The sequence below is a fragment of the Pinus tabuliformis genome, chromosome 5_2 (genome assembly GCF_031772625.1).
Source record: "Pinus tabuliformis cultivar Carrire ecotype Pingquan chromosome 5_2, CPIR1, whole genome shotgun sequence".
NCBI lineage: Eukaryota > Viridiplantae > Streptophyta > Pinopsida > Pinales > Pinaceae > Pinus > Pinus tabuliformis.
Window position 1 is genome coordinate 631,678,201 of NC_142306.1, and position 25,776 is coordinate 631,703,976.

Consider the following 25,776-nt stretch of genomic DNA (forward strand, 5'->3'; position numbering starts at 1 on the left):
AGACTAGTCTAACAGTTACTGTTGGCCTCGAAGACCATGGTCTATACAGACTACTTGACACCGGTGACTCTTCAGAAGTGGCTCTAGCAGCACGTGTCTCTCCCATCAGCACTCTATGGCATCAGCGATATGGGCATCTAAATATGCAGTATCTCTCTCAGCTCTCTCGGGAGGGACTTGTGTCAGGATTACCTGATATTCAGACTCAGCAGTTGGGGGTATGCAGCACCTGTCAAGCGGGAAAGCAACATCGGTCTTCATTCAAGGATGGAGAATCTTGGCGAGCATCTAAGGTACTCCAGTTACTTCATGCTGATATTTGTGGTCCTATGAATACAGCTTCTATCACTACTTGCAAATATTTTTTACTTATTGTTGATGATTTCAGTAGAAAGATGTGGGTGTATTTTTTAAAAAATAAATCTGATGCACTTAGTACATTTCAGAAGTTTAAAACCATAGTTGAAAAAGAGTCTGGCTGTAACATCATGACCCTTAGGACCGACAATGGGGGGGAATTTTGTTCTTCAGCTTTTGCCAACTTCTGTGATATTCATGGCATCAAACGTCAGTTAACCACCCCCTACACTCCTCAGCAGAACAGTGTTGTCGAGCGTCACAACCGCACGGTTGTTGAAATGGCTCGTTCCATGCTACAACACAGGAGTGTTCCAAAAAAATTCTGGGCTGAAGCAGTATTTACTGCTGTTTATCTTCTTAACCGATCACCTACTCACGCTGTTAAAGGGAAGACTCCTGAAGAGGTTTGGTCTGGCCGTAAACCTAAGATCAGTCACCTCAAAGTATTTGGCTCAGTTGCATATGCTTGGATTCCACCTACTAAGCGCTCTAAGTTGGATTCCAAAAGCCAGAAACTCATGATGACAGGTTACAGTGATCATCACAAGGCCTATAGGCTGATAGATATAGCCACCGGTCGTCTTAGCTTCAGTCGTGATGTAGTATTTGATGAAGACAGAGGATTCTTTCAGTCTTCTTCTTCTGAGCAGTGTTCTGAGGATCAGCCTCACAGTGTTCTTCTTCCGGTCGGTCCACCTGATGGGAGGGATGATATAGCATCAGTATTTGATAATACTCTATCTGAACTTCCTCCAGAAAACAACCCTCCTCTTGATGCCCCTATTGCTCTTGAGTCTTCTCCACCTCCTCCTGATATTGGTTCCTCTACTCTTCGGCCTAAATGGTGGGCTAAAACCATTGGTGATCTCCGAGATGATGAGCTTCTTGAAGGTAGAACTTCTATGTTGGGTATACGAACAAAGTCCCACATTTATTAGAAGTGGTAGAAGTGGGAAGGATCATGGGTATATAAGGATGAACAAATATCTCCATTGGAACGAGGCTTTTTGGGGTAAAGCCCAAAAACAAACCCATAAGGGCTTAGGCCCAAAGTGGACAATATCATACCATTGTGGAGATATGTGGTGTCCATAGTCCCAACAAGTGGTATCAGAGCCAAGTTCGAGGTTACCCAAGTGGATGAATCCTCGGAATGCCGAACAAAGATGGTGAGCCCCCGTAAGCCTATGGATGAGCTCGGTTAAACAGGTGGTGTGCTCCGGATTCTTCATGGACGTGTTGGGGAACACACGGTGAAGAGGAGTTGACCTGGGATGGAGCAAGCTCTCGAGACAGGTAGTGCTACCATGTAAGGCGTGTGTGTCCAACGCATTGGAGCGAAGAATCCTAGTTGGTAGAGAGGGGAGAATCCTGCGGATGGTTTGAGGGGAGGCTCGATGGTCGTTTGTTCGAAGGGAGGATTGTTGGGTATACGAACAAAGTCCCACATTGATTAGAAGTGGTAGAAGTGGGAAGGATCATGGGTATATAAGGATGAACAAATATCTCCATTGGTATGAGGCCTTTTGGGGTAAAGCCCAAAAACAAACCCATAAGGGCTTAGGCCCAAATTGGACAATATCATACCATTGTGGAGATATGTGGTGTCCTGAGATCCAACAAGTGGTATCGGAGCCAAGTTCGAGGTTACCCAAGTGGATGAATCCTCGGAATGTCGAAACAAAGATGGTGAGCCCCCGTAAGCTTGAGGATGAGCTCGGTTAAACAGGCGGTGTGCTCCGGATTCTTCATGGACGTGTTGGGGAACACACGGTGAAGAGGAGTTGACCTGGGATGGAGCAAGCTCTCGAGACAGGTGGTGCTACCATGTAAGGCGTGAGCCACCAACGCATTGGAGCGGAGAATCCTGGTTGGTAGAGAGGGGAGAATCCTGCGTATGGTTTGAGGGGAGGCTCGATGGTCCTTTGTTCGAGGGGAGGATTGTTGGGTATACGAACAAAGTCCCACATTTATTAGAAGTGGTAGAAGTGGGAAGGATCATGGGTATATAAGGATGAACAAATATCTCCATTGGAACGAGGCTTTTTGGGGTAAAGCCCAAAAACAAACCCATAAGGGCTTAGGCCCAAAGTGGACAATATCATACCATTGTGGAGATATGTGGTGTCCATAGTCCCAACATTCTAGACATAAAAACAAACAACAGTCTACAGTCAATTTTACTCTTATGGCTAACCTTCACAGTATTTTTGAGCCTCAAACCTATTCAGAAGCTAAGGGTACATCTGAGTGGGAACAGGCTATGGAAGCCGAATTCCAGAGTCTTCAGAAGAATCACACCTGGACACTTTCTGATCTTCCTGCAGGGAAAAAGCCCATAGGCTGCAAATGGGCGTATAAAGTGAAATACAAAGCTGATGGAACCATAGACAAGTATAAAGCTCGTCTTGTGGCTCGAGGGTTCTCACAAAAGGAAGGCATCGACTATGAAGAGACTTTTGCTCCTACAGCCAAGATGAGTACCATAAGGCTTGTCCTTGCCCTAGCAGCTCAGTTCAATTGGAAAGTTCATCAGATGGATGTAAAGAGTACTTTCCTCAATGGTGATCTCCAAGAAGAAGTCTACATGACGCAGCCTTCAGGATTCAAGGTTACTAGTCAAGAACAGAAAGTGTGTCGATTAGCTAAAGCCATTTATGGATTGAAGCAAGCTCCTCGGGCTTGGTACATGAAAATTGATCAGTACCTGACAGATCAGGGTTTTCAGCGGAGCCCATCTGATGCAAACCTGTATATCAAGCATACTGTTGATGATATCTTGCTTGTGGTTGTCTATGTGGATGACCTTATCATTACTGGCAGCTCTGCACATTTGATCCATGGGATCAAACAAAATTTATGCAGAACTTTTGAGATGACAGACTTGGGACTTCTTCATTACTGTCTGGGGGTTGAAGTTTGGCAGACTGGAAATCATATTTTTCTCTCTCAGTCCAAGTATGCAAAAAATCTTGTGGACAGGTTCAGAATGCAGGATTGCAAACCAGCCACGACTCCTATGGAACCAGGGCTCAAACTTTCATCACAGTCATCCTCTCCCCTTGTGGATGAAACTTTATTCAGGCAACTAGTGGGCAATCTCATCTATCTTACTGCCACCAGACCTGACATCAGTTTTGCAGTAAGCTATATCTCCCGCTTTATGTCAGCTCCTAAAGCTGATCATTGGATAGCAGGAAAGCGTGTGCTACGATATGTGCGTGGTACTTCTGATTATGGCCTCTTATATACTCGCAGTTCCAATCCTATTCTCAGTGGTTACACTGACTCTGACTGGGCCGATTCGGTTGATGACTGTAAATCTACAGCTGGGTATGTGTTTAGTCTAGGATCTGGTGCTGTTACTTGGACTAGTAAGAAGCAACAGGCAGTGGCTCTCTTCTCAACAGAAGCAGAGTATCGGGGAGCAGTTAAGGCATCCTGTGAGGCAGTTTGGCTTCGACGTATGCTTGCAGATATGCATGTTTCCCAGACCGGGCCTACTTCTTTGTTTTGTGATAATCAGGGAGTTCTCAAACTTGCCAAAAATCCAGTCTTTCATGAAAGAAAAAAGCATGTGGAAACTCATTGCCACTACATTCGCCAGCTTGTTGAAGACGGCTCAGTTCAGTTGCAATATGTTCCCACAACAGAGCAGCCCGCCGACATCTTCACCAAGCCTCTTGGTCCTGATAAATTTGTAAAATTCAGAGGGTCTATTGGTGTTGTAAATAGATTGAGTATTAAGGGAGGGTATTAGAATATTCCTATTTAGTATTTAATACTCATTCTTTTAGTTGTTGCTATTTTTATTCGTTTAAGCAGTTTCTTAGATGAAACTGAGTGTTTCCATATTCTACATAGAAACTTGATGTTTCTATTATTGTAAATATCTCTGTATTATCATTGAGCTTCTTGCTCATTCTGAATTAATTCATTCAATATTCTTTTATGTGCAACACATCAAGTATGTAAGAATTACAATTATACTCACTTTTCAATGGCATTTGCATGGCCACATTACGCTAGGGCTAATTGTGACAGCCTGAATCCTCCATGCTGTTAGCCAATTCTCTAAAACAAAATCAATCCCTGGTAGGTTGAGTTGTTCCAAAAGGTTCAAAATTGATAGTTATTAAGGTGAGCATAGTGCCTAGAGGGCATATTATGCATGTAATGTTATTGAAGGAATCATCGGATTTCCCTCAAGTATTTGGCATACTTGAGATGCAAGATATGTGAGTTAAAGAGAAGCTATTAAAAAATGATCGAATTTAATAAAACAACTCAGCCACAAGAGCAAGGTCAACCTGCGTTAGTAGACATGACTTCAATTTGACAAATGTTGCTTTTTAAGTTAATAAAATTTGACTTTTAAATACAAATTCTGTTCTTCAGCTTCTAATATGCTTGATTGTTAGTTTTATACTGCTATAAGGCTACCATCCACAATCAGCTCGGTCTATTAGATCTCAATTGATATCCATTTTGTATGAATCTTGTGCAGCTTCATTGAGTTGTACTGAAATCTACGATAACTAAACAATAGGACTTTATATACAGTGAAAACCTTCCTCTACAATGGTTAACAACTAGTATTTCCAATTCATTTTCAACAAATTTGTGCAGTTCGACTTCCTTCACCTCAAGGGAGAGACATGCGAGTCCATCCTTGATGAATTTCTTATCTGCAAATAGCTTCAAAGGTTTTATGATTATGGAGATCCTTCCTCTGGTTCACTGTCATTTTTCTATTTGCGCTCTTTATTATCATTGCACTATAATTGGTGTAAGCCATTCTACAATATTACTTTGTCATATAGCCCCTAATATAAACGAAACATACATAAAATGTAGGACTCATGACAGGCATGAGTAGCAATGCAACAGTGGGAGCACCAAGAGATATGCAGTTATGACAAGAGAAACCAGTATCAAACTGAGACTTATAGTATTCTACATCAGAACATGCATTAAACCGAGTGTGCCAAGGCTGTGAAGTACTGCATTTTAGGACGGAAAATATTTTCTATCAAAAAACAGAGAATTGACAGCATTACCTTTAAAGTTTACATGGATCACAAAATCGGAAAATCCCAACTTTTGTGATTTTCACAACAAAGATCAAGCAAGAACATTTAAGGCACAGCAGTTAAATGTAGAAATATATAAAGCCATGTAGAAATTAAGCTGAAATAAACCATTAAATGTACTCGAAATTCTATCAGTGAAAACTTACTTGTATGGAAATTTGAAGCACTTGTCTAGTGGAATGTTTGAGGCTCTGTCTTTTGCATTTGCATAGTCTCCAAACTCCTTAAGACATATTAAAAAGAATGTCATTGCTTTATCATAGCGAGTGCTCCAGAAGAGATTTACCGGACCAAACCTGAAACCAAATCAAATCCATTGTCAAATAATGTTGAGTAATCAACATATTAAATGGACGCTTAATTTATAAATGATATCCAAGTTTATTTATTTGCTTCTTTATTCCTTATTCTAAACAGAAATAATGTTGAAGCTTTAAACATTGAGACTATGATAGCTAGCAACTAAATGTTGGCAGCGGCAATCATTGCAACCTCTACCAGAAATTGATCTTTGCCAAACCTGCATCCCATACCTTACAGATGATGATACCCATGTAAAGTTGCTCAAATACAGATCCAAGGATATCTCAGAATTTCAATATTAAACTGATAATATCTCATATTGATACATTACGTCAAAATTTTCTCCAAACCTTAAGTGAATAACCTCCTCATCTGAAGTAAAATTGCTTGCCAAAAATTTATTTGTCTAACAGAAAATTTTATACCTAGAATTATCACAGTTTGCTGGAAAAATAAATCAGTGGAAGCAAATGTAACTTAGGGAGGCTATCAAAATTGAAAAAAGGTCTAAGACGCTGAATAAGGACGATGGATGGAAAGTTAGCAGTTGCTGGATCCCATCCCTTTATTCCTAGGTTTCCTCCTTTAGTTTTCTCCTTTCTTCGGGGATTCCCTTTCTTTTTGGTCAAATTTCTTTCACTTCTATTGCATTCTTTTTAGTCTTCTTTTAGTTCATTTGATTAGTCTTTTCCTTTATGCCTTGTTGAGCGTGTATGGTACATATTATATTTTACTTTATTTTTCACTTTATTATTTTCTTTTCCTTTTTATTAAATTCATTTCCTGTCTTTTCTTAGAGCTTAATAAGTGTTCCAGCTTTTAGTTATATTTATTCATTCTTTTCATTTACCTTTTGGTTATTTGAGATTTAGTGGTTTCCAGGTATTCATATTCCCATTTTTATAATTAATTTTTTTAGTGTTTTTGAGTTCTTTATATATATATATTGTCGATCAAAACATTCAATTTATATTTCCAGTCTGAAAACAAGTACATACATAGTTTCTACAGCTCATCCTGCCTCATTCCGACCAGATTTGTTGGCAAGGAGAGCTGGAATATATAGCAGCAGATTTAACAATTTACATCTTATTTCCAAAGGGCATCGCAGCCATATTAACCAAAAAACTAACAAAATAAGGAAACAACCAATCAAGGACATTTCAAGGTGGCAGATGTGGATGGTGCTTGTTTAACACAGCAAGTTGGTCTTGTTGCTCATGCATATGGAAGTCCATGTGTTCCAACCGAGCCTCTATCGCTTGCAGACGTTCATTTAATATATGTTGGCTTCAGCACACACTCTCCAGTTCTTCCAGAATTTCCGATTGAGAAGACTAGATGTTGTTCCAATATGCCACCATTTCATTCTAAGTTGCACGAAACGGGGAAACGGGGAAGCGAAACGAAACGCGGAAGCGAAACGAAACGCGACCTCCCCGAATTTTGGAAACGGGGAAACGCGAATATATATAATAATATATATATATATATATATATATATATATAATATATATATATATATATATATATATATATATATATATATATAATATATATATATATATATATATTAAAAACATTTAAAAATTATTAATATATATATGTGCAAGACTGCAATCATAAAGCATTAATGATACATTTACTTAAACATTTTAACATTAAGATTAAATTTACATCACAATGATCACATTTACTCATGAGTCATCACATAATGAAAATAAAAATATAGGAACTGGAAAATCCAAAATCAGCCTTTATTTATATTAGTATATGAGGCTGCAAGTACAATAAAGACTATAAGGCTGCAAGAACTATAGAGACAAGTCACAAAAGACTAATCCTCATCATAACAATCCTCATCAAAAATAGAAGCAGCAGAATGCTCAACAGTGGATGGTGGTGCTGAAGAAGATGATGCACCAATCTCCAAGAGAAACTCCTTGCTGAATAGTGTGATGAGAGAATGAGAGGCACTGCTCATTTATAACTTTAGAAATGGTTTCTAGAAGTGATTAGAAACCCTAAAATAAATTAAAAACTAATTAGGAAAAAAAAAAAAATTTAAAAACAAGTATTTTTTTGTGGGAAACGGGGCCCGTACGGCGTGGAAACGAGTTTCCGTCCGTACGGGCGCGTTTCCATTTCGGGAAACGCGCCCGTACGGACGGAAACTCGTTTCCACGCCATACGGTACGGGGAAACTCGTTTCCGTTTCGTTTCCGTACGGAAACGGACCCCTGCCCAGCGTTTCCTGCAACTTAGATTTCATTGCAATCCTCATACCTATGATCCCACGGGATATCTAGGTTGGCCTAGATTCCGTGCAATTGAGGAGCTATCAATTCCATGGAGGGACCCTGCACCACACGGCCCAGAGAAGGAGCATGGTTCTGCGCTATCTCCTCTTCTCTATCTATATTGTCTGAGTGCTCCTCACTAGAAGAAGAGGCTCTACCTCCACCAACAATGGGATGGGCAAGATGCACCCCCTCCTCTGCGTGGTCGCCCCCTCTGTCGCGACATGTCTGCACACAAGGAGAAGTTCTTTACCAAAACCCGACTCCAAACCAGCTAACCCCTGCAATACGCCAACACCCAAATTCCCTCCCCAACTCACCATAGCAAGAGGGTTGTAGAATACCAGTACCACCAACCCAGGGCTAGACGCCCCCAAACTCCTCAATTCTATAGGAGAAAACTAACACCGTGATTGGACACAAATTCTTGACAGACTTCTTCCAAATGCCACATGTCTACCTTGAAGACCTCCCCGACCTTCGGGCATCAACCCAATAGTTGGACGGAACTTCACGAGCCATCAGGGGAGACTCACGACTATGGCCCAAAACCCATCTCAGCAAGCGCCCACAACTAACAGGGAACTCAGACACAAGAGACGAGCTTAATTTTCTCAAACTCTGACAGAGTAGACCCATAATACACTTCATAGGGGTTTTGGTCCCTTGACTAAGGACAACAATACAGATTTCCACCTAGCATCCAAATAGGAAGCAATTATGCCCCTTAGGCTCCTGAACAACAGTCGCACCACGAGTACCAAAAAAGAATTGGACTCAGACAAAAGTAATCAGCTAAGGGAGATACACCTTACCCACACTCGCAAACCCCCATGACACCTCCAATTCTGCAAGATAGGTGTCGACTGAGGGAGAAGCAGTCACGCAAAAGAAAGTCGACCACCACCCAACACATCAACCTTTGACAATTTCTCTCCCGAGTCCCAAACAAAAACATGCGCACCGAACCAGTCACAAGGTTCGCACTGAAGGGTTGCCTCCTCACCTCCCTAGTCATTCGGTTTTCGTCATTTGTCTGCGCTGCAAATGTAACCACCCCTAAATCCACCGCTCTTCTTCTCATTGCCCACCACAGCCGAGCACAATCAACCTTGAGCCAAAACATAAAAGGTATTATAACATTCTCCATAACCATCCTTCGTCGGGCTAAGAGCCCACCACCTTCCCGCGAAACGAAATGCATGACTAACATATGGCTAAGGGTTGGGATTCCAAAGCCCTCTCATACACGGAACCACCATCCCCATTGGGGTTAGTTGGATTTCATATATAAATTAACCTTTGTTATATATTTATTTTTATTCTTTTTTATTTTTAAATTATGAGTCAAGGTATTTTTATTTTATAAATTTATTCGTTAAATTTCATACTCAATTGTTTATTTAATATATATTTATTTTGAATTTCTTTTATTTTAATTTTTTTGTTGATATATCTTATAAACAAATAATTTTAATTGATTCATTGAGTTTCATAATCATGGATCTAAACACCTGATTTCTTTTAATCCCTTTTTTATATATGTAATTTTGCATTTAATTAAAATAAATAAAATTATATAAATTTAGGTTTTTAAGGCCCTCGTTATTTATTTATTTTTATTTTTATTCATTTTTCTGGTTAAGTTATTAGTCAAACTATTTTATTTTATTAATTTATTGGTAATCATACTTATTTTGATTCTTTTATAATCAAATAATTTTAAATTGTTTTATAATCAAAATCATTTATTTATTTATTTAGTTTGATTTATTCGTTGAGTTTCAAAATCATTGGTTTGAAATTCCTTTTTTTCTTTACATATAATAAAATAAGTAGAATTATATTATTAGTAATTTATATATTTATGTTATTAAGGCCCTATTTTTTTGTTTTCTTTATTATTAGTTTCCATTTTTAATTACTCATCCCTATATTGTTAATTCCTAGTTTTATGAATTTTCACATTTTTAATTCTAATGAGTTTTACTTTCTAACATTTTCTTTATATATTTTTATTATTTATTTTATGTCAATTGGGATTTAACTATTGCATCTCTACTGTATTTATTTGTTCCTTTGGTCTAACTATCCATGTATGTCTTGATGATGAACCATAGTAAGTGGTTCGAAACGCATCAACCTTAAAACTCCCATGTGATTTATCTGGAAGAAGTTTGTTTAAAATTTCCAAATACATAAATGATTTTTCCTGCCCTGCAAATCAGTTTTTCATTAAAACTTATTATTCCAAGCTTGTGAGGGCTTCCCACACTGGGAAACTCACCTACTGAGAAAGATTAGTGTTAGGATATTCTGACACATAGGAAATAGTTAAGTTCAACTTGGTCTAGTATAGAGTTAGGTATAGAGTTAGGTAAAGTGTGTTTCTTTACCGTTGTACATTTTGTAACTTACAATCCGACGGTCACGATATGTAGTGATCCGACGGTTCACTCTCTCCTCGGTATTACCGACACTTGATCCGTGGCTTGACACTCGATTGGTCCATGAGTTCTATTTAAAGCGCATGGAGGGTCATTGTTCGGATAATCCGTGCATGAGAGAAGCTTATGTAAATTTTCATTCTTTGATTAATAAATTGCCTGTAGTAGCCACGTTGGCGCAGGCCGTGGACTGTTTCCCTCTTTGAGGGTTTTAACCACGTCAAAAATACTGGTGTATTGATCTGTGATCTGGTTGTGAGCGGTGTCCTTTTGGTGTTCTTTCTGAGGAACTTACCCTGTAAATTCCTACATGGTATCGGAGCTATTTGAGGGCCGCGTCCGTTGGTGATCCAAATCTGAAGCCGGTACAACTGCATCCGACTGCCGTTTCCTAGATCTGTTGTTTCTGACTGCTTTCGGGCCGAGAGGACTGCTCTGTTGTGTTCGGAGCATCTGTTCCAGTGAGGAACCCCTTTCGTTTCACGCGAAAAGGTTTCCGGTAGCCCTAGCTGCGTCATTTTTAAGATCTAGAGGTATACAGTCTTTATTTGCAGTTTACTGTTATTTTCTCTCTGCTTATTTCGGTTTCGGTTTATTTAGCTTTTTTTTAACCGGATCTATACCTTTCATTTCTGCGTATGCTCTTTGCCCTGCGACTCTGTGCGATCTGGGCAAATCAGAAACAAAAAGGAAGGATTTTTCTCATGCGTATGCTCTTTTCCCTGCACCTTAGTGTGATCTCGGAAAATCAGAAACATTGAGAAAAATATTTAGTTTTTCGGCTAAAGCTAACTTTGAGCCGCAAGGTTCATTTTTTTAAATATCTAGTTTTTTGGCTAAAGCTAACTTCGAGCCATAAGGTTCGTTTTCTTTGCATGTCCGTGTTGGTTTTTGTGTTTTGTGTTTTGTAGGGAAAAAGAGCATTCTCAAGGCAAGCACGCAAACCAAGGCCCCCCCCCTCTCTCTCTCTCTCTCTCTCTCTCAAATTTTTTGTATAGATCAATTGGTTCAAAGCTATTTTAAGAGAGTAGAGGTCTTGGGTTCAAGTCTCCATTTTGTGGGGGCGGATTTTTTCATTTCCGCACATTCGCGCACTTTGCCGGCAACTTCAACAAATTTTTTTTCAAAAAGCCATAACTTCTTCATCCGGAAGCCTTTTTCAGAGCCGTTTTTTTTAAAACAGCCTAATTTTGCGAGATCTATCCATTGGAACACTTACTTTCAGCATCTTCAGCTTCAGTTTTTTTTTTTAAATGGAAAGTCCATGCCAAGTCATACTTGATAGCACTAACTACTTCCAATGGATAGCCTACATGGAAGATTTACTTAGAAGTAAAGGTCTCTACAGAATAGCCACAAACCAAGAGAAGAAACCCAAAGATGAAGACAAGGCTGCAAAATGGGAAAATAGACAAGATCAAGCACGTGGTTTGATAGGGATGTCTATTTCTCCTGATCTTAGATTCCATATTGCAGAACTTGAGACTCCTCATGAAGCATTGGAACAACTCACTAAAGTTTTTGGGATTAAAAATGAAATTAGAGCCCATCAACTTGAAAATGAGTTGCTTACATTGGATCCTAATAATTTTTCTTGCATTGAAGATTTCTTGTCCAAATTCAAGACCCTTAGATATCTCTTGGAAGGTGTTAAGGTTAAGAAAGAAGATAGTAACCTTATTTATTCCATCCTTACTAAGTTGGGACCAGCCTACTCTGTATTTGTTTCCACCTTCCATTCTACAAGGGAAGCTTTCATTTGTCAAGGAAAAGCCTACAAGGCCCCTTCCTTTGACTCTTTTTGTGATTCTCTAATAAGAGAACAAGAAAAACTCTTACACCTTGGTCTTCTTAATCTTGGAAACTCTTCCAAGAAAGCGTTAGCCGCCCAGCAGCAACCAAATTCAAAGAATCCTAAGAAGTCATATCCTAAAAAGAATGGTCCTAAACCAAACAAGGGTCCTAAGCAAACTCAGCCTCAAAATGAAAGATCATTTCAGCAAAATGATAAGACCAATAAAAACAAATGGAAGAAGACTGATAGACATTGTAACTTTTGTAATCGAGATGGCCACTTAGAATCTAAATGCTTTAAGAAGATGGAAGCCTTGGAAGCCGCAATGAAGAAACATAACATCCATGTGGAGCATTCTTCAACTTCAACTTCAACTTCATCTTCAGGAATGGCACTTTCTGCATGTCGCTGTCAATCATCTCAGTCTGGTTATGCATTAAATGTATCTTCTTCTTCTCATTCTCATGAGTGGCTCATTGATTCTGGAGCCTCTTATCACATGGCCAAAAACCAAGCCATGTTTTCTTCTTTAAATGATTGTAACACCAAAAATATATATGTTGGTGATGATAGATCTCTTAATGTTGTAGGGACTGGAACTGTTCATCTAGACAATGGTCAGTTTAATGATGTATTATGTGTTCCAACCTTATCCTGCAACCTTCTATCTGTATATCAGATAACTCATTCAGGTGAAGGTAAAATTGTTGAATTTTCACCTCATGATGTTGTAATCAAGGATCTGAGAGATCCTAAACAGATTCTAGCTACTGGTATTGCTGATGATTCCACAAGGTTGTATAAGTTTCACAACTTTGGGTCATCAAATCTTCCCTCAGTATTTGTTGCTCATAATGATGAAGTGAGCAAACTTTGGCATGAGCGATTTGGTCACTTAAACTATCGCTCCCTTCAGCATCTATGTAAAGAAAATATGGTGACAGGTCTTCCTATGGTATCTTGCAGAGATGGTGTTTGTTCCGGATGTGTACTCGGAAAACATCATCGGGACAGTTTTGAAAAACGTGCCTCTTGGCACGCCTCAGCCCCTTTACAGCTTGTGCACAGTGATTTATGTGGTCCACTTCCTGTTGCTTCATTCTCTGGCTGCAAGTATTTCTTAACTTTTATTGATGATTTCTCCAGACGCACTTGGGTATACTTCTTAAAACTCAAGAGCGAAGTATTTAACACATTTTTGGCCTTCAAAGCCTTTGTTGAAAAACAATCTGGACATCAAATTCTTAAGCTAAGAACTGATAATGGTGGAGAATATGTTAAAAACACATTCATCAACTTTTGCACCAAAAATGGAATTCAAATGCAACATACTGTTCCATACACTCCACAACAAAATGGTGTAGCTGAAAGGAAAAATCGCACCTTAAAGGAAATGGCTAATTGTATGCTGCAATCTAAAGGACTCAGTCTTAGTTTTTGGGCCGAAGCAATTAATTGTGCAAATTATATAATCAATCGCACTCCTACTAAGGTTCTAAAGAATATCACTCCAGAAGAAGCTTGGAGTTCCATTAAACCAGATGTAAGTCACTTTCGTGTTTTTGGAAGTGAAGCATGGGCCCATATTCCAGATGAAAAGCATAAAGCTTTAGAACCTAAGAGTGAGAAATGTACTTTTGTTGGATATTCTGAAGATGTAAAAGGTTATAGACTTATTCCATTTAAGTCAAAAAATGTTATCATTAGAAGAGATGTAAAATTTGATGAAAATAAATCGGCCTGCGAGCCTAGTCCGGCGGATGTGCCACCTCTTCCTATCTCTTCTACTTTTGAAAACATTTCTTCTTCAGATGATGAAAGTGAGGATGACAATCCTCCCCCACCTCTCAGGATCCTCAACTTCCAAGATGGGTCCGTGCTACTCGGGATGCAGCAGGTGATCTTGCCGGTGATCCTACAGATCAGCGACGTACACGTTCTCAGTTTGAAAGAGCCTCTTCTTTACTGGCTCAAGCTCCAGTAAATCATGATCCTGACACTTTTGCAGAAGCTTCAGGCCATCCACATTGGGAAGCAGCTATGAATGAAGAATATCATTCATTGTTGGCAAATGATACATGGGATCTTGTTTCTCTACCAAAGGGACGCAAACTTGTTAGATGTAAATGGGTTTACAGAACCAAGTATGGACCAGATGGGAAAGTTGATAAACATAAAGCTCGTCTTGTTGCTAAGGGCTTTTCACAGGTTGAAGGCATTGACTACACTGAAACCTTCTCCCCTGTTGCCAAAATGAACTCTATCCGCCTTGTTCTTTCCCTTGCTGCCTCTTTAAAATGGGAAGTCCATCAGATGGATGTTAAATCTGCCTTCTTGCATGGGGACTTGCATGAAGAAATCTATATGGAACAACCCATTGGCTTCATCCAAACAGACTCCAGCCTTGTATGTCGACTTAAGAAATCTCTTTATGGTCTCAAGCAAGCTCCTCGGGCTTGGTATGCCAAAATGGATAGCTTTCTTTTAGAATCTGGCTTTTCTAGGTGTTATTCTGACAATACTGTCTACACCAAGAAAGTGGGCAACTCTCTTATCATCCTTGTTCTTTATGTTGATGATCTTATTCTTACTGGTAGTGATCCCAACCTTATAAACCATGTGAAGTCCAGCCTTAAAAAGAAATTTGAAATGACAGACTTAGGACACTTACACTATTTTCTCGGTCTTCAAGTCTTGCAATCCAAGGAGGGTATTTCCCTTTCCCAGTCCAAGTATGCTTGTGATATTCTTCGTCATTTTCACATGGAAGACTGTAAGCCAGCCCCTTCTCCCTTTCAGTCTGGAGTCAAACTTTCAGTCACTTGTACTTCTCCTGAAGTTGATGCTACCTTATACCGTCAACTTGTAGGAAAACTCTTGTATTTAACCCATACTCGTCCTGACCTTTCCTTTGTTGTTGGCCTTGTTGCTCGTTTTATGCAAAACCCTCGTGAAAGTCATTGGAAAGCAGCCAAAAGAATACTTCGTTATGTTCGAGGTACAGTACAGTTTGGGATTCATTACAGTGCCAAAGCAGCTCCTCTATTAGTTGGTTTCACTGATTCTGATTGGGCTGGTGACCCTGATGATCGGAAGTCTACTGCCGGTTATGTCTTCACTCTTGGTTCAGGACCTATTACATGGGCTTGTAAGAAACAGGCTGCCATTTCTCTTTCGTCAGCAGAAGCAGAGTATCGTGGTGCCGTGGAAGCTAGTAAGGAAGCCTTGTGGCTTCGTCAGATCCTATCAGAGTTTGGCTTTGAGCAGCAGCATCCAACCACACTTTGGTGTGATAATCAAAGTGCCATTCAGCTATGCAAAGATCCAGTCCAGCATCAGCGCAGCAAACACATTGAACTACACATGCACTTCATCAGAAAGCTCATTCATGACCATGTTCTTGAAGTGCAATATTGTTCAACAGATGATCAGGTTGCAGACATCTTCACAAAGGCTCTCACAGAGGCGAAGTTCACTAAACTTCGATATATGCTTGGAGTTCAGGAAGTTGTCACTAAGGGGGGATAGGCTCTAGTGCCTCCTTCCTTCTCCTATTGTGTCATATTTGTAAATCCTTCAATCCTATCCCAAGTTGTTCTTAAGGGGGGATGTTAGGATATTCTGACACATAGGAAATAGTTAAGTTCAACTTGGTCTAGTATAGAGTTAGGTAAAGTGTGTTTCTTTACCGTTGTACATTTTGTAACTTACAATCCGACGGTCACGATATGTAGTGATCCGACGGTTCACTCTCTCCTCGGTATTACCGACACTTGATCCGTGGCTTGACACCCGATTGGTCCATGAGTTCTATTTAAAGCGCATGGAGGGTCATTGTTCGGGTAATCCGTGCATGAGAGAAGCTTATGTAAATTTTCATTCTTTGATTAATAAATTGTCTGTAGTAGCCACGTTGGCGCAGGCCGTGGACTGTTTCCCTCTTTGAGAGTTTTAACCACGTCAAAAATACTGGTGTATTGATCTGTGATCTGGTTGTGAGCGGTGTCCTTTTGGTGTTCTTTCTGAGGAACTTACCCTGTAAATTCCTACAATTAGCCCATAGCAAATTGTTGGTTGTACAGCACAGCCATATGGCTCTGAATGGCTGTCTTGCACCCTGTTGCTATCTGCCTGCTCTCCATATGGCATACAACCCTGCTGCAGCTGAGTACAGACGAGTTCCTTGACTTAAATGTACAGCCCTCTTCCCCTATTGCATCCAAACCATATGGCCTCTCACTCTATTGGATAGTAGGGCCTCCACAAATTTGTTCAAAACAATTTCCTTGCAGCAAACTAGTTTCGCTTCTCCTAGCTTGCACACTAAGCAAAATTCTTTGTTAATGAATCACAATGTCATTTCCTTTCACTTGTCTACTTTTCATTAGAGAAATTTTGAGGTCTGAAATGGGCCTCAAAACAAAAATGTACAACCAAAATCAACTTTATAAGAATCGATAGGATTCAAGATGATGATGTCAACCATGGGGTATGATTCACCATTTTTGGAGTAAAAAGGTAACAAGATTAAAAAATAACAAAATAAAAAAACTGTATTTTCAACTTGTATTTTCAACTTATCTCCCTATGGTTTTACTCAAATTTCGAGCAGGAGCACTCGTTGGATGCAAAATTTAGTACCTCGTCCAAGAATACCCATGTTGCATACTTTCGATGGATCCTGCTACATGAAAAATGTGAATCACGTTTTTCATGAATTTCTAATTTTTCATGTAGCAGGGTCCATTGAAAGTATGCAACATGAGTACTCTTTGGATGAGGTCTTAAATTCCACATCCAATGAGTGCTCCTACTCAAAATTGGAGTAAAACATAGGGAGATAAGCTGACAATATGAGTTGAAAATATAGTTTTTTTCTTTGTTCCCTCTAAAATTTGAGGATGTAATCCAATATTATTTTTATTATTTCCACTATTATTTTATAATATTCCCTAGGAGGCCCATTTTAGACCTCAAAATTTCTCTAATGATAATTTTGAGAAGTCTCCACAACCTTAATCACTCATTGAGATCAACAATTGAGATTAAATCCCAATCTCATTAGAGATCTACAGTGGAGATTTATCTAAATCACTAGTGTAATTAAATTACATTTTATTAGACTTTTCATAACTTAAAATTAAAAGACTCTTCACTTTAATAAAATTAACTTGTAATAAAGTGAATTACAAAAATAGCAATAACTTCATACAACTTCATGCACATTTGACATAAACCTTGTGTAGAAGTTCTTATCCAAGCATCAATCAATAACACTCCATAGTGAGGAGGGGATTTTGCACCAATCCAAGTTGATCTCTGAAGAAACCAAACTTCCCTATGACTAAGGGCTTGGTCAAAATTCTACAACATGCTAATTTGTGGAGATACATGTTATCCACCACCTGTGGGTGACACCCATATGAGAAATTTTTTTCCTAGATGGTCCTCAATCAACAGCCAGTAGCCCCTCGCAGCCACCAGATAGCTCAATGTGCCATCATCTCCACCACCTGCGCTAGCCATTATGCACCCTCGCCCATCTATCATAATCATATGTTTAAAGGTGGGCCTTCCAATCGCGAAGGTATGGCTTTCATTATGTAGTTGGGTATCTTTGCTTATTTATCATGGACACTCCTGGGCATCGATTAGTGGGAGGATTTGGCAGAAAGAATGGGCTTGGTTTGTACTCTTGTCCTATTTGTCCAACTTTGTGGTTAACCTCGTATCCTAGTCCCGTGGGATCTCCTTTATTGTCTACTAGATATAGGAGTGACACTACATGGGAAATCCCAATTCTGTATGCGTGATCCCGCTTCCCGACACCACATACATCACTCCCCTCCGCTCTTTATAACCCCTTTTCACATGTTTCCCATCTAGGTCCACATTTGTCCATTGGGTCCACAAAAAGTTAGCCTCCCCCTCCCATTGTCCACCCTTTAGATTGGTCCTGGAATGATGCCCTAGAGGTTGATGTAGTGAAAAAGAAAGTAAAAAAGCATAGTTTGGCAACTCTCAATAGGAAATGTACCATAAAATGCAAAAGATGACTAGGCCATACAAATTTAGCACGTGGGAAAAATCCAACATGAGCTCTACCCCATATCATCATGGCCATCACCCTAGTTCCTAGGCCCCTATATTGGCCCTCGCATCATTAAGGAACCCACGATTGTCCCAACCAATGGAGCATGATGAGCTGTCCAACCTTAAGGGAGTATTCGCTATTATATCATTCACATCATGCTCTCATTCTCTGGAACCTCAAACAGTTATAAAAAGAAAAATCAATAAAAGGCAAAAGGCATATGAAGAAGGGTGGAAAAACAAAGGTCAGGGTAACTCGTGTACCATGATTGCTCCCTCCTACATCATACACCCAAGTGTGGGCTTCCCTCATCATTGCTACCCTTGTACCATGGCATGTGGGTTGAAGCCTTCCCCTGACGCCCCACTCTATTCCATCATTATATCACATGACACCAACCATATGACGAATGTACCATGGACCTGTCACTCCCTTAAAGGTTGAAACAACCTTATAGCTTCCTTGATTAACCTCTCTTGAACTTGGAGACACTTGTACACTCTAAAGCCCATTATGGGAAGGCATGCCACTTGGTTCCATGACTTGTAAGCTCATTTACTCAATTGCACTAATGAACTTTTGTGCTAGAAGGTGAGGAGATTCATTGAATCTTATACAAGATTGCAAGCAGGTCTTCATCTTGATGTTTGGTCTCTCTATACGGGGTCCAAGACCTTCAGAGGGTCATTTGGAATTCATAGGGTGTGTGTTGAGAGCCATGGGCATCCACTATAGTAGAGAGAAAATAATCACACCATGGGAATCCTTCAGTATTTGTTTGATGATGATGATGCACCTGGACCACCTTGCCCAACCAGCTACACACTTGCCCCACACACTTGACAATTGATCCATGGCCTAAATGGGATACATGCTTGTTTGATTCAGTTGGAGACCCATGAGGATGTTTTTGTGCCCCCACAACCACTTAGGAGCACCACAAGTCATTTGCTTGGAGATCAAGTGGTCATCCCCTTCATCATTATTTTTGGAGCCCTTCCATTCATTTTGGCACATATTAGACTTCACTAGGCCTTCCAATGACCCTCCTATCTATTGTATTATCATTTTAGCCCTCTTAAGAAGCTTATTTTTCATATTATGGAGCTATTTGGTGGTCTTGTCACCAAAAGGTTGTTATTTGTACATTATTTTATTATTAGGGGCATCATCAGGCATAATTAGGCCATTTGAATCCCTTGGAAGATCATATATATTGTTGAGAGGTTCATTTCATTCCTCATCATCACTTGGATTTGGGATATATTTTTCTAAAGATTTCGGACTTGTAATTTGTGGAATGATTTGGATGAAAAATGCATTTTGATGTATGGAATATTTTCGCTCTCTCTCTTGAAATTTCTATTTTGCAAATGTGATGGATGGATATACTCTTTTGTCATGTAAGTACTCTTTTCATGTGAATTTCTTGATAATTTGTGTCTAATGTATGGAACACTATGCTTTGATTTATCTTGTGCCCTAAAAATTAAAGCGAATTTATGAAACACTCATAATCTTGGCTCGTTGTTATTCATCTTGGCAAGAAGAACGAATTTTCCTTTTCTAGGGGTAGGTTGTGCACCTTTTACCTTGAAACTCCATCAAATCTTGCATATCGAAGTATAAAAGTTTGAAGTTTTCATGTAGTTGCATCCATTAGTAGTGAAGTTGCTTCTTTAGGCCTCCTTGAAGAGCGAAGTTCCAAAATCTTGATCATTTTGACTCCAACCTTTGTTATGAATATAATTCATATAGAAATAATAATAAATATAATTATAAATATAACAATAAATAATAAGTAATTAACTAATGGTTAGTTAGTTAGTAATGAAAAGGCATGCCTTAGACACATGACCCATGACCATTCGTGGAAGGGCACCTCCCTAAGGTATATAGGCAGGCCCTCATTTTCAATTGTAATCACCCTACATTCATTCTTTTATACAATATACAATTTACAATTACTATCCTACGATGGATGTCTTTGTCTTTTAAGTATTTTAAATATTTCCGCTGCGTATACAACTTTTGGTCGTTACATTGGTATCAAAGCCATGTTTGATCCCGGTTTTTGGCCATCAAACTTCGTCAACATTGTTGTCATCAAAATTCAAGCGTTTTGCTACAAACTCAGATGTTCTCCATTCTGCCAATTTCGTTACTAGGCCATAATAAAAAAAAAATTGCTAATAAAAAAATAAATAAGAAAAGGATATAAAAAATTATATATATAAAAACCTAACCTGCTCGATAACACCGTTGTATAAGTCATCGTATCAGCACCAAACTCGTGCCCATAAAGTTCACCATTCAACAATCGAAGGGGTTTCTATTTATAGAATTTTGTTTACAATAGAATTCGGCCATCAAAAATCACATTGTATATTGTTATTGACCTCATCATTCTAGTGATTTCCACCATACAGGACTCCTCGCATCAGTGAAAGTCCGTAAAGATCAGGGTACATCGACTGAGGTGACGATGGATCCTTGTCCCATTGTTGCCACTTGATCTAGTAGTAGTCCCTTAGGAACCCCTCCCAGGACCCCTGCTAAATTGAGCAGTAACATTTTTTTGTGTCGTTGCTAGGGAGACGAGACGTGTGTCTTGTTCCCCATATGACAATATTGACATATCATTCTAAGCGACTCCATTGGAAAAACGAAGCAAATTCATACCACAATGGACATACCTGGATAAGAGCATCCTCTAATTGCTCTAATTGCAAGACTCCATCCTCCAAATTGGGCTCCTCTAGATTCCTGTCCCAAACCTTAAGGTATTTATTAGTCTTTGCATCATCACAGTAATGGGATAACAATCGCAAGTTGTAATGAACATAAACCAAGCTCTCTGCCCAGTCTAAACTCAACCTATTCCTTTTAACATTGTGGATGAAAGAATTAGAGCTCCAACACCTCTCTGTAGAAGAAGTGTTTAACAACTGTGGTATCACTCGCAATGCCAAAGTCTGCAGAAGTGGAGTAGCACCTCCATGCATGTTCTACCAATGTTTTAAAACTCCGACTCTAGTTCGGAAACGGCCAAGGGTCGGCTCCAACTCCGACTCGATATCAACTCGGACGGTTTGATTTCAGTGACTCGGTCATTGTAAAAAATACATTAAATATTCATTTTTTATTAAAAAACATAATTTTAAAGATTTTCATTCATGTTTCCAAACACAAAGCTTTAGAATATAGAGAGAAGAGCAATCACCGAAGATAGTTGGAGAAGGTCAAAGGCTCAATGGGTTCCTCATCCCTCTTCTCAGCTGAAGACAAGCTCTATGGAAAGTTCGTCTATCACAGATGGAAGATGTCTCTAGATCTGACATTGGAAGAGCAATGCTAAATTTCGTGAAAGGTAAAATCCCTGAGCCTCCATCAAATGCACCAGTGCCTCCTAAGATCAAGTACACCAAGGGTGAAGTCTAAGCAAAGAAGATTATCAAAGATTCCACTGACAAGCATCTGGTGGCCTACCTAAAGGTCACTTCAATGGAAAGTTCAATCTAAGGGTGGAAGGAAGGGCAAGTGCCTTGCTTGCAATAAGTTTGGCCATTATGTAAAGGAGTGTCCAAGTAGAAGGGACACATCACTTGATGATGATTACAATCATTCCAAGGGCATCTTCAATGATCGAAGGAATCACAAGTACAATGGCAAAAGAAAAAGAAAGCAAGGAACTCCAGGTATGAAGAATCAAATGTTGTTTCTGATAAGCAAAAGGAGTATTATCTTATATTGGCCCTCTCCACTACCTCTCCTCCAGACTCGTTGGCAAATTGGCTTATTGATAGCGGTGCCTCAAGGCACTTTACCGAATACAAGGAAGCACTCTCTAATCTAATAGAGAAGGAAACAATCTTGGAGATTATCCTTGGAGATGATGCCACCTATCTCGTACAGGGTGTAGGGAATTTTACTCTTCAATTGAATCAGAGTAACTCCATTCATTTACAAAAAGCTCTTTGTGTACCTGATCTCAGGAAGAACCTGGTGTCCATTTCGGCAATGGAAGTCAAAGGTTTTAAGGTGGCATTCATCGATGGAAAGGTACGTGTATTTTTAAAGATGCTTTTATTCTTAGGTTCAGGGTTGGCAATTTGTATCAAGTTGCAAGAAGTCCAATGGGGACCATGTCGTGTGACACATCTCTTCTATGGCATCGAAGGTTTGCCCATCTTCATTATGGGGCCCTACCCGATGTGAGACAAATGGTGACAGAGATGCCTAAATTCAAAGAAGAGCATGTCTGAGATGTACCGAAGGAAATCTTACAAGGGGACCATTCCCCTCATGTAATAGCAAGACCACTGATCTAAAACAACCCGAGGAGTTTGAGATTCATAATCGAGAATCTCATGTATGCAGGTTGAAGAAAGCTCTCCATGATTTAGAGCAAACACCCCGGGCTTGGTATGAGAGGATTGATAGCTAGTTGATGAAGCTGAGATTCACTAGGAGTGAAGCCAATCCAAACCCTTGGTTTAAGGTTGTGGATGATAGACCTCTCATACTCGTACCTTATGAGGACGATCTCTTTCCGACAGGTGCAGACCCTCTCATTTGCAAAAGTAAGAGGGAGTTGGATTCTAGATTTGGAATGGTGAACTGCCAGCCTGTGACTACCTCGATGGAGCCTAACTTTAAGAAGTTATGTGGTAGTGCTGCCAGACCTGATTTGGGAAATGCCTCTGAGTTTATTCAACTCATAGTAACATTGATGTTCTTAGTGAACTCCAATCCAGATATATGTTTTGCAGTTAGCATCTTGAGCCATCATATGGCTGAACCTCATCACTCGCATTGGATTGGTGCCAAGAATCTTCTGAGATATCTTCGGGGCACAATCTCTCATGGATTAAGATACACTGCCAGAGATGCGACGTTGAATGGTTATTCTGATGCTGATTGGGCAGGCAATGTGGAGGATCGCAAAAGAACTTCTGGGTGTTGGTTCTCTTTGGGTTCTGCTTCGATATCCTGGATGAGCAGGAAGCATAAATCGGTTGCTTTGAGCACCACTGAGGCTGAATACATAGCTACGAGTATGACCTTGTGTGAAGTTGTTTGGTCGTGGAAGCTCTTCAGTGAGCAGTTTGGACACGTGTTGGATACCACCGTGATCTTCTGTGACAACCAGAGGGGCGTTCGATTGTTGAGGAATCCCGTGTTCTATGATCGCTCAAAGCATATAGACATTAGGTACCACTTTATCTGGGATATGGTACAACGAGGAGCAATAGGGCTCCATCACTTTGGGATTGATGTGCAGGTCGCCGATATTCAGATGAAGCCCCTGGGAAAGGTCAAATTCTTGACTTTCCGAGAACGACTAGGAGTCATGGAGAGACTCTCTCCTGAGGGTCCTGTATGATATGGACATTGAGCTCTGGGAACTCCGGGGGGCTTGGGGGTACTTGGAGCAATGAGCAACCATAGGGTGAGTGGTTCAGCCTTCCCCTACTGGTTTACTATGTAGGCAAGATGAGTGATTCATCCTTCGCCTATTGAGACATAATCATAGGGTGAGTGGTTCAGCCTTCCCCTACTGATTTGTTGTGTACAGGGTGAGTGGTTCAGCCTTCCCTTGGGATACACCATGGTGACATGTAAGCTGGATAAGTGGTTCATCCTTCTCCTGCTGAGACATCCTACCCATGCAGTCTAGGACTCACGAAAAGTACCTCTCATCTGGCCAATGAGTAGGGAAATGAGGATAGGACCATAGTAGTACCGATGGATGCATCGTGTAACTATTGTACTCCCTATGCTAGGATGATATTGATCCGAGATCAATTGGAACTGACTTCGGGTCAATAAGAGTGGTATGAGACACTCTCTTTTTTTGGAACTGATTTCAGATCAGTAAGAGTGGTATGATACACTCTTTATTTGGAACTGATTTTGGATCAGTAAGAGTGGTATGAGACACTCCCTTCATATGGGACTGACTTCAGGTCAGTAGAGAATGGTATGATACATTCTCGATCACTTCTTCTTCTTCATAATTCAGCAGAGCAACGCAGAGAAGTGTAGGGCATTGCGTTGATAGCAAGAGATAGTACGGACTGGCAGATGGATTAGTAGATGGAGTTCTACCTAGTTGAGAGCCAGTGTTAAAATTGGCAACTAGGGCCAAACTCCATGTGGGTCTACTTATTTATGGCAGCTGATATTTTTCTTGGATTCCTCTCGTCGAGAGGTGTAGGATTGATCTAAAGATCATCCAGTTCCAACATGTATTCATGGAGATATGAATTTATTTGTGTTATGTGACCATTGGTCAAGGTCGGCCAACAACCAAATTACCCCCACTTGTCCTCAACGTTTTATTATAAATAGAGGTGGCCTTCAAGTCATTTGGTCACTCATATCTTGTGATCTCTCCCTCCACTCGTTTGGGTTTTAGTGGAAAGAGAGGCCTAGAAGAGAAGGCTTAAACGTTGTCCTTAAGAGAAGGTTTATATGTTGCCCTAGAGGAGATGCGCTAGCTCTAGACACAGTCATGGAGGAGGCTTCTATAGCGCAGTAAGGAGAAGCTCTAACACTGTCTATGTGCCCTAAACGCCAGTCTAGAAGAGACCCTAAGTCGTTGTCCTTAAGTGCCCTAAATGTTGTCCTGTAGGAGTCATGAAGAAGACACCTAGCCACAATCAAGGAGGGTTTATCTATGCAGCAAGGACAAGCCTTCTATATGCTTCTCATATGTTGTCCAAAGCCGCAGTCAAGGAGGGTTTTGTAGGCAGTGAAAGGAGGGTCCTAACCACAGCATTTAATGGTGCCTTAGGATGCAGTCAATGAGGCAAGAGGAGGCACCTATACGCAGTCCTAAGAAGAGACCTCACGCTGTTCAAAAGAGCCCAAGCCACAATTCAGTTTGTGCCATAGTCACAATCCAAATGTGCACTAACCGCAGGCCTTATTTTGTAGCAAAAGGAGGACTAGATGCTTCCCTACATCCGCAGTTGAAGAAGGCTCCTATACGTTGTATAGAAGAAGCCTAGTCATGAGTTTAGCACTGCGTTGGGACAGCGGATTGCACAAGGAGTGCAAGGAGACAGAGCCCTAATCTATGGGTTGTTGGGTGAGTATAGGGGCTGGTGTTAGCCCTATACTCCTACATAGAACAACAACAAAGAAGAGGGACCTAGCAGCAGTGTTAGTAGCTTGTTTGGGTGCATGCTTGAGGGTTGGTACAGGCTGCAACTTACCATAACCAGTGATGACAAGTGAAGGATGGTCTTGTGGAAGGCAAAGCTATTGTTAAAGGCAAATAGGCTGCTCTGAATAATAAAGAGGGGACAACCTTCTCTTGGAGAACAATTGCAAGTCAAATCTGGGCAGATTTTGGGACTGTTAGGAGACAGTACTT

At 40.1% G+C, this 25,776-nt stretch overlaps 1 protein-coding gene across 1 annotated transcript in view; it reads right to left on the reverse strand.

Moving 5' to 3' along the window:
• The window catches only part of ATG6 (AUTOPHAGY 6), a 225,270-nt gene that overhangs the window by 6,487 nt on the left and 193,007 nt on the right, over positions 1 to 25,776 (reverse strand). The window contains exon 9 of the mRNA XM_089436746.1: positions 5,600 to 5,749. Coding sequence (XP_089292872.1) covers positions 5,600 to 5,749 — 150 coding nt within the window. The remainder of the gene's footprint in view (positions 1 to 5,599; positions 5,750 to 25,776) is intronic.